Source organism: Cajanus cajan, chromosome 11 (genome assembly GCF_000230855.2).
Source record: "Cajanus cajan strain Asha chromosome 11, NIPB_CcT2T_4, whole genome shotgun sequence".
In the NCBI taxonomy this organism is placed as follows: Eukaryota; Viridiplantae; Streptophyta; class Magnoliopsida; order Fabales; family Fabaceae; genus Cajanus; species Cajanus cajan.
Genome location: NC_138527.1, coordinates 37,264,923 through 37,275,355, shown reverse-complemented (window position 1 = coordinate 37,275,355; position 10,433 = coordinate 37,264,923). Strand labels below are relative to the sequence as shown.

Here is a 10,433-nt window from a genome sequence, read left to right as displayed (position 1 = left end):
CTAGGCGAAGGGCCAAGGTGATGCCATTTGATGGAGGACTTCCAATGACTGCCGATGTGCATTTTCGAATTGTTGACATTCTTGGCATCGTTGCATGTAGTCTTTGCAGTCCAACTTCAGTGTGGGCCAGTAATACCCAGCTCGGACTACTCTGGTCGCCATTGAACGCGTGCTTGAGTGCATGCCGCAGATGCCTCGGTGGATCTCCTCGATAACATAGGTGGCTTGGGCCTTGGTTAAGCATTTTAACAGAGGGGCCGAGATGCTTTTTTTGAAAAGTTCCCCTTCCACAATGGTAAATTTAGATGACCTTACCCTTAGTTTCCGAGCTTCATCTTTGTCTTGAGGTAGTGTTCCTTCTTGTAAATAGTTCCAAACGTCAGTCATCCACTCTTTGTCTCCAACGTCATTGGTGTTGACGACCTTCAGATCCAAACTGGGGGGGTTGATGGTCTCTTGAATGATAGTTCGATGTTGTCCAGGACATTTCATGCTTGCGAGCTTGGATAGAAGATCGATCCTGACATTTTGCTCTCGAGGCACATGATGTATGGTGAACTCCTCAAAGGATGAGGTCCATTGGGACACTGCGTGGTAGTACCTTTGCAGTAGGTTGTCTTTGGTCTGGTAGGTCCCGCTGAGCTGTTCCACCACGAGCTTTGAGTCATTGTTGCATTTTACCTTTTGGGCTCCAATGTCTCGTGCTAGCCTCAACCCTGCTAGTAACGCTTCGTATTCTGCTTGGTTGTTGGTGATGGGGAAACAAAACTTGAGGGACTGTTCAATGGTAACATTGTTTGGGCCTTCTAGAATGATACTTGCGCCATCTCCTCTAGTGTTGGAAGATCCATCAACGTATAAGGTCCAAACCTCTTCATCGTCTGCTAAGGTCAGGGTGAGCTCGGCTATGAAATCTGCTAGGCATTGGGCTTTGAGAGGTCCTCTGGCCTCGTATCTGATGTCAAACTCGGAAAGCTTGACCGACCATGCGATCATGCGCCCTGCCAGCTCTGGTTTTCATAGTATCTGCTTGATTTGGTAGTCGATTTTGACGACCACCTGGTGGCTTTGGAAGTAAAGCCGAAGGCGCCAAGTTGCGGCGACGAGCACCAACGCCAACTTTTCAATCATTTGATACTGCTTTGATGGAGTCCCTCCTTCCATAGTTGATGGTAGTGTGTTGAGAGAGACACCTTGCCCTTGATCTAGGCTCACCAAAGGTTAGACAAAAGGGAGGTTGATGGTGGACAAAGGATTTTAGGCGTGAAAAGGGTGTAGGGTGGCGGAAGTGTTTGGTGAATGGTGTATGGTTGCTCAAGGTTGGCTCACTCCAAGTGTAGGTGGAGGCCACTCTAGGGTTTCACTCTCCAAGGGTGGAGAATGAAGGGGGTTAGCCGAAGTTAACCTAGGGACTAAGGATGAGATGTTGAGGCATAAAATGCTCACTCAAAATCTATATAATCCAAAGTATATACAAGGTGTGGAGCATTGGGTATTTATAGGAGGGGAGGCATCTAGGGTTGCATTTGGAGTAGGCAAATGCACTCCAAATGAAATGCAAATGAACCCTAGATGCAACTTGGTGGCCAAGGATGGAATCTTTGGGTTTAGATTGGCTATATCTAGGTGCATGATAAGACCATGCAACCTTTGCCCTCCACTTGGGCCTAAGCCTTTCTAACACCAAAAATAGACCCAATGACACCAAAAAACATGCGTCACCCTCTAATTAACACCCTAGCCCAAAATTAAAAACCCTAATCATCTAGTGCACCCCATAATACAATGGTAAAATGAGAAATACAAAAGAAAATAAATTCTAGGTCCTAAACACCCCAAAATACAAGGGTAAAATTGAAATAAAGCAATAAAATCTATACTACTCAATTTAGGCCTAGGAGATGGGTCCATACATGGTATCTCTCCAATCTCCTAGCCATGATCCATGTGATGGGTCTCACATGAAGTACCATGGATGGTCCTCCATCACGCTTTTTCGTGTCTTGTAGGACTCGGCTGATGAAGTAGATGGGCATTTGCTCTTTGTGATGTTGTTGAACTATTACCGCGTTGATTGCTTCTTCTGTCACGACCAAGTAGAGGAGGAGGTCGGAATGATGATCCGGCCTCTATAGGACTGGTGGAGTGGCAAGAGAAACTTTGAAGCTCTTGAAAGCTTCTTCACATTGGTCAGTCCACTCAAAATTCTTTGGCTTGCGTAGTAGGGTGAAGATGGGCCCTACTTTCTCCACCAACCTGGGGATGAAACGAGAAAGAAAGACTAACCTTCCTGCCAAGCGTTGGACGTCCTTGACAGTCTAGGGGCTTTGCATCTGTATGATGGCATTGCATTTCTCCGAGTTGGCTTCAATTCCTCTATTGGTGATCATAAAGCCAAGAAATTTACCTCCCTGGACACCGAAAATGCACTTTTCCGTGTTTAAACGCAAGTTGTGCTTCCGAATTTGGTTGAACACCTCGGCCAAGTCGGTGGCGTGAGCCTCGGCTAACTGTGTTTTGACAACCATGTCGTCTACGTACACCTCCATATTTCGCCCGATTTGGTGCCGGAAGACCTTATGCATTAATCGCTGGTAAGTGGCTCCCGCGTTCTTGAGGCTGAATGGCATCACGTGGTAGCAGAAGTTGGCTTGATCGGTGATGAAGGCATTGTGTTCTTCATCCGGTGGATATATCATGATCTGGTTGTACCCCGAATATGCGTCTAAGAAGTTGAGGAGGGCGTGACTGGAGGTTCCATCAAACAGTTTGTCTATGCTCAGCAAAGGGTACACGTCTTTTGGGCATGCCTTGTTCAGGTCGGTGTAATCGACGCACATGCGCCACTTGCCCGAATATTTTTTGACGAGTACTACGTTGGCTACCCAAGTAGTGTATCTGACTTCTCAGATAAAGCCCACTCTCAATAATTTTTGCATTTCAGCCACGATGGCTTCTCATCTTTCTCCTCTGAATTTGCATTTTCTCTGAGCCACTGGTTTGGCTTCTTTATGGATCGCCAACCTGTGACAAATAAGGTTAGAGTCTATACATGGCATGTCGGCACTGAACCATGCAAAGAGGTTGGCGTTTTTGGAGATTTCAGCTACAAGTTGTTACCGTAAGTCCGTGCTCAAATGTTGGCTTATCTTGGTGCACTGGCTAGGGAGTTTTCTGATTTTCAGATCAGCAAGCTCGTCAATTAGACTCGGTCGATTGTGATGGGATTCTGACCTTGGATCCAGGTCAGTGACATCAGCTTGGGTTATGTGAGCTACTGTAAGGGGGTCACTTCGACGATGCTCTTTTGAAGGTGAGGCCTTTAGGCTTTCGGCATAGCATTGTCGAGCTATTTTTTGATTTGCCCTAACTGAGATTATCTTACCGTTGCTCCCTTGGAATTTCATTGTCAGGTGCAGGGTAGATACCACAGCTCCAGGTGCAGGGAATTTCAGCATTTAGAAAAGTTAAATGAGAATTTTTGTACAAAATTTAAAACATATAAATTGACTTTCATTTCTAATGAAAATTTAATTCATTGTTTTTTTATTTATAATTTTGAGAGAATAAATTTCAAAGTAAATTCATTATTATATAAGTTTGTACAAGATAACTAATCAATACCTTATAATTTAAAGATCACTAAATACTAAAGTTATCATAAGTTTTCTTAATCAAAATTACTGAATATTGCATAGATTTCTTTTTGTAAAAAAAAATGAATACAAGTCATCATATGATCTTATGCATTTTAAAAATAAAAAAAAGTAAAAGCAATTTATGCAATTTTAAAGTATTTGAATATATCATTATTTAAACTTTTATATGATCCAATGTCATTTTAAAAATTAAAAAATTAAATTTTGACAAAAAATAAAGTCAAAATATAAAAAGTAACTACATAATTTTTAAGAATAATATTATACATCACAATAATATTAAAATAAGAAAATACAAGTCACCATTCATCTAATTTTAATTTATAAAAAAGATAAAATTTATAATAAAATATGAAAATTAATTATATATGACCATGATTAAAAATTAAGAATCATAAATTTTAAAAATTAAAAATTAATTCTATATATTTTATAAAATCATGATTAAAAATATTATATAAATATCAACAACAAAATTATTTCAATTTCAAGAAAAAAAATTATGAAAATTTTAATAATAAAAAAAATGTAAATTTTGGAAAAAGAGAAATTTTTTTGGAGAAGAAAATAAAAACAAAAAGAAACAAAAACTTTTGAAGAGAGAGGCAAAAACCTTTGGAGAAAGTAATGGAGAAAATATAAACTAATTTTTAGTAAAAAAAAAGTTATTTACACGAGATTCAAACGTATGCATTTTCTAATAAATTATCGCATAAATTAAATAATAAATTATATTGAACAATTAATTAAAATAAATTTAAAATATTTTATGAATTACTTATAAGATATTTTATAAAATTATCTAAATACTTTTATAAATATTTATAAAATAAGATAAATATAAATAAATTATTCATAAATTCATCTCAATAAAAAAAATGAGTTTTTTTTAAATATTTCATCCACACTTACTATTTTTTTTAAATATAAATAAATTAACTACGGCTTCTATATGAGGTTGGATCAGGGAATGAGGGACGTCTAACCTTAGGAATGTTGGCCAATATAGGACGTCAGTTGAGCTTCCGTGGTCAATCAGCATCTTGTAGACCCCCTAGTAAGCTACCTCTACCGCGATGACCATGGGGTCGCCTTGGTTTGGGCAAATGCCCGTGTAGTCGTTATCCGTTAAGGTTATGGGTGGTGTGTTGCGGTGCGGGGCCGAGGTGTCAGCGTGGACGTGGTTGATGCTCCGTAAATATCTTTTACGTGCCGAGCTGCTAGAGCCTCCCCCTGTGAAACCACATGTAATTGTATTGATGACTCCATGTAAGGGAGTCGTTCCTGTATCATGACTTACCTCGGCCTGCACTACTCTGCCGGTGTTTTGCTGAGATCCAGAGGGTTGGTCTGTGCGAGTGCCGGAACCTCGGCCTCGTCCTTGTCCTCGTCCGTGGTAGCCCCCTCTATGAGATTTTTGTCGTTGGACGTATTGCCCGAGGTGCCCTCCTTGGAAGAGTTCCTCGATGCGGTCCCTGAGTATACGACATTCCTCGGTTGTATGACCATAGTTTCTATGATACCGACAATGCTTGGATTTGTCCACGCTACTGGGGCTATGCCCGAGTGGTGGCAGAGTAATCAGGTTGTTATTGCTGGCCTCCTCTAGTATATGTACTCGGGGTGCGTTCAAGGGGGTGTAAGTCATACCTCCCTCCTTTGTTCAGCATAGCCTTCTTGAATTGGTTGTCATTGGTGACTTTTACCTTATCTTTGTGGCCATGGTCTTGCTTCCCCTATGGTTTACCACGAACTTGCTCACGAAAAGCAGTGTGCTCTTCCATCTGAATGTACCCCGCAGCTCGGGCACGGAGTTCGTCATGTCCGGGGGAGGTTGCCAACAAAGGTTGTCAACAAAAGGTCCTGGCTTGAGCGCCACGAGCATGGTGTGTAAGGCAACTTTGGGGTTTAGGTTGCGGATTTTGACAAAGATGCGGCAAAGCGCTCCATGAACGTCCTCAATGGTTCGTCGTCGCCCTGTCTGAGGTTGGCCAAGGCGATGGACGTGATCTAATGCAGTCGACTCGTCGCGTACTGCGTCGTGAATCGCCTCACCAGGGTGTCGAAGCTGTTGACTGATCCCGTTGGCAATTGAGTATACCAGGCGAGTGCCGATCCCTTGAGCGAGGTCGGAAAAACCCTACATAGGATAGCATCATCGTTAGTGTATAGGTTTACCTGCGTGACGTACAGATCGACGTGCTCATCTGGGTCGGTAGTGCCATCATAGTGGTCAATGTTGAGAGGCTTCCATCCAAAAGGAAGAGGCGTTTCCATGATGTTGTCAACAAAAGGATGACGGCGGATGCTCACCCTATGTCCTAGAGCCTGGACGGGTGCGTTGCTGACTTCATGATTTGACTTGTGTGTCGGTATATGTGATCAATGTGTAGTGGACCTATGGGTCGCCGCCCTGGGTGCAGTCAGTGACTGGAAAACCGAGTGCCCTTCTTTCTCGTTTTGATTGCTTGGTTGAGGGGGCTGACCAGGGGGGCGCTGAGGGAGCTGGGTGCGGATGCGCTTATTCTCAGCTCGTAGCGCCGCTAAGTCGACTTCATGTCGGGCACGGATGTTCTCCAGGTCGGTGGCGTGTTGTTGTCGCATTTGATCGACCTGCTCGATCAGTCGTCTCAATGTCGCTTCTCCTTCCATTCTTGCTATGTGATCTTGTTTGTCTGTTGCTCGTCTACTATGGCTTCGGGTGAAATCCATAAGCATGGCCAATAAGAGATGTCTTGATCGGCCCCACGGTGAGCGCCAAATGTTCTTACCGGAAATCGGTCAAGGGGGAGGATCTGCTAGGCAAGATTGGTGAGCCTTCTTTGCAGGGTACGACGGCTGCTCCGAAGTGGGTGTGGTACCTACAAAAGAGACTCCAATGCTAAAGTTAGTCTTTGATGGTGTAATCGTCTCATGTATATAGTACACGTACCTTGATGTGAATTATGCGAGGGTAACGTTGATTTGGGCCTGAGGTTGGTCTCGGTTCGATATGTAGTGGGCCTCTATTTTGGCCGATGTTATATGGCGCTTACCCCATGTCATTTATTATATATATATATATATATATATATATATATATATATATATATATATATATATGAAGTAAATATCAAAATAAAATATATAATTTATATCCAAATTTAAATATCATTCTTAATCATTTTTATATTTATTTCAATATTTTTTAATCACTTATCTATTGAATATATAATTTTCCTAATTTTTCAATATGCTTTTAACCTCACATCTCATTAAGTTATATATATATATATATATATATATATATATATATATATATAATTAAAAAAGAAATTTTAAGCATTGTTTTGTGCATGCAAAAATTTCAGCATAATTTAATAAATAAAAAATTTCTTTTAAGAATAGATTGTAAATCAGCAAAAGAATTTTAGAAAAGGATGTTAAAAATTTGGTTGCAAAGCAGATTTTCGCCAAATGGCAAAGTTTAATATCTTGTTTTGATTTTGAAATTGAATTTATAAAAAGAAAGAATAATTCAATTCCAGATTTTTTAACAAGAGAATTTTTGCAGGGTTTCACCCATGACCATATATATATATATATTATTATTATTTTTTTTAATATTTTTTTTATGTTTTCTTGTCAATATATTTTTAACCTCTTATGTTTTTTAATATGTTATTTTCTTATTCATTTTAATTTTTTTTAAAAATATCAATAATTTAAAATAATTTTGTATCACAATATAAATTATTTATTATAAATATAAAATATAATTTATATGTTAAAAATTATTTATTTATTATAAATTTTAATTTAATTTAAAATATTTATGTACAATGTAGTTTTCAAGTTTTGCTTACAGTATGTTTGATAAGTTGTTAACATAATATTACTTTAAAACTTATGTTTAGAATGAATTTTAATTGGCTAATGTAAAAGTATATATTATTTATATGAAATTAATTTTACTTTTAAAATGTTACGAATAAGTTTGTGCTATAACTTAAGAAATTTACACCACATTAATTAGATAAAGCATCCACTACAGAGTAGGGATGACAAAACGGGTCAGCCCAGTCCGTTTTGGCCCGTCCCGCCATTGGCTCGCCAAAAATCGGGTAGGCCGGACCGGCCCGCCAACATAAAACGGGCTGGAGATGCTGGCCCGCCCCGCCTAAGGACGGGCTGGCGGGTTGGGGGCCAGCCTGCATACAAAAATAAAAATAAAAAAAATAGAAAAAAAATATATTTTATGTTTAAATAAATTTTTTTTTGCTACAAATAAATAAATATAACCATATGAAATTAAAAATGCATACATATTATACATAATATATGTCCAACAAAAACAAATTACAAACTTAGAACAAAATTAAATAGAAATTAGTCCATTTACACCAAAATCAAAACAAAATTATAAACTTACACAACTAAATTTTTTGATAGTTCACAAAACAAGTTTAAATACAATTAATTAACTTTAAATTTTTATTTTAAGAATATTAGAAGCTCTCTTAGAAGAAGATGTCTCTATTTTTTTTTCTTGATTATCTTCATTCTCATCTTCTACATCAAAATAAAATAAACATAAAAATAATTAAATTTAAAAAAATTATATGCGGGCCGGCGAGTTGTGGCGGGCCGGCCCGCTATTTGGCCCGGCGGGTTGGCAGGCTTGGTGGGGGCGGGTTTGGCAGGTTGAAATGATGGGTCCGGCCCGCTAATTTTTTGCGGGTCAACGGGCCAGTCCGCGAGCCACAACCTACTTTGCCATCCCTACTACAGAGCACAGTCATGGGTTTTATTGGCCCAGTTGAATGAGTCGAGTCACCGGTTTGATAATTTTTTTATATTATTATTTGGTGAATGCCGGTTTAATAAGTTATAGCACAATATATATCGTGGCAAATATTCACGTTAGTTTTTATTTATTTGTGTATTAGACAAGTCACTCTAGTTTCATAACACTTCTAATCTAATAACTAATTTTAACTGATTTTATCTCCGATATTTCTAAGACCAAATTTACAAATAAGAATATTTCTTATTTGTAAATTTCATTAGGGCATGCACTCTTGAAAAACTCTTGAAATTAAAATACTCGAGTTTTTTTTTATAAATATTTCATTCACACTTACTATTTTTTTCCCCTATCGTATTACTTTATTTTTTTTTCTCCTTAATTTTGTTATCTCTTTCTTTTCCAAACTGTCACATTTCATAAATGGGCGTGAAAAGAAATAGTATATTTTAAAATGCATTCGCAACCTTAATTTTGCCCAATTTGAGAAAGGGAAGATTCAATTTCAAACAGAGGAAAAGTGTTTCCCTATGCCTGTACAGAGAGGAATTAAATGGAAATGGAAATTGTTTGAAGAATTGAAAGATTTTTTTTTCTCTTATCGTAATGGGCGCTGTTTATATACAGAATTTTTTTTATGAGGAAGTGAAAGGGAGTGAAGAAATAGAGAAAAGAACCCTAAAGTAAACAGATAAAGAATTTACAAGAGGGAACCGTGGGGTTGGAGGTGAGAGAGTGAAAGAGAGAGATAATAATTTTTACATTTATAAATTATACTCTTTGTCATATTGCTTTTCATTTTAAAGGTGCATAATAAATATATAAAAGAAAAACTTATGATTCAAGTGTGTGCGGCCATACATGCATAGAGACTTTTCTCTTTTTTTTTTTTTTTTTTTCTTTTTCTTTTTTCTGGAACTGTGGTATATTATTATTATATGTGTTTGAACAGGGTGACCGTATGGGTGATATCAGGGGGTCCTCAAATTTTCTCGCTCAAATAAATCGTACAGAGCAAGAATCAGCGTTGAACGGAATAACATAAGGTCTTTATCAAGGGATTGCTAGTGAGAGCTAAAATAAATTTTTATTTTTTAAATTTTAAATGAAAAAATTATACTTGGAGTATTTTTTACCGACATATATGCTGTTTTTATTTTATAAAACTAACGGAACCGAGATTAAACTCGGTACTAAAGTGCTAAACAACATCGGATGAGCCCTGCCAGACATCGACCAGAACGAAGGTTCACTATCTGAACGGATCATAACCGATCTTAGGCCCAAGACTTAGATAAACCATAATTCATATCAAGGTATGTGCATTATATATATGAGACTCATACACCCACACATACTAACTTTAACATCGAAATCTCTTTTGCAGGTACCACCCCACTTTGGAACAGCCGACATACCCAGCGAAGGAGGCTTACCAATCTTGTCCAGCAGATCATCCCTCACGACCGATCTCCGGTAAGAGCAATAACTTTTTTTTATGAACCTAAAATTTGAATTTTAGTAATTTTATTCTTAGTTTAACCATATGATCGTTTATAAACTATAGCCCAAATTTTTATTTAAGATGCACTTTCGAATAATTAATTTTAAAAAAATATTATAAATATTTAAATTAAAATTTATATTTAAAAGAATTTAATTTTGATACACCACTAAAATACTTTTATAATATTTAATAATTAAAGAAAATAAATATTACTTTTAAAATAATTATTAAAAAATTCCAATTTTGTCATATATAATAACCTTAATTAGATAACTATCTAAAAATATTAATATTAATAGTACATCCTATAAAATTCAAAATATAAATTAATTCACACTTGCTGAGAAGGAACATTTTTGTGATGATTCCTTGCAAAAATGGGGGCCTCTTTACCGATTGCCTGTTTGATGAAACTTTTGGGTGTATATTATATACTGTGAAATATAAAAAAATATTATTATAAATATAATATATTATAAGT

General features: G+C 37.2%; 1 protein-coding gene across 1 annotated transcript; it reads right to left on the bottom strand.

The window, feature by feature from the left end:
* On the bottom strand, positions 1 to 996 carry LOC145953528 (uncharacterized). Its single transcript, XM_083067504.1, has one exon. The coding sequence runs from the start codon at positions 994 to 996 to the stop codon at positions 1 to 3; it is 996 nt and encodes a 331-aa protein (XP_082923630.1).
* Positions 997 to 10,433: the final 9,437 nt, after the last annotated feature.

Bases quoted from the DNA above. Each gene is read 5' to 3' on its own strand.
- LOC145953528 (XM_083067504.1), bottom strand. From the start codon at position 996: ATGATCGCATGGTCGGTCAAGCTTTCCGAGTTTGACATCAGATACGAG.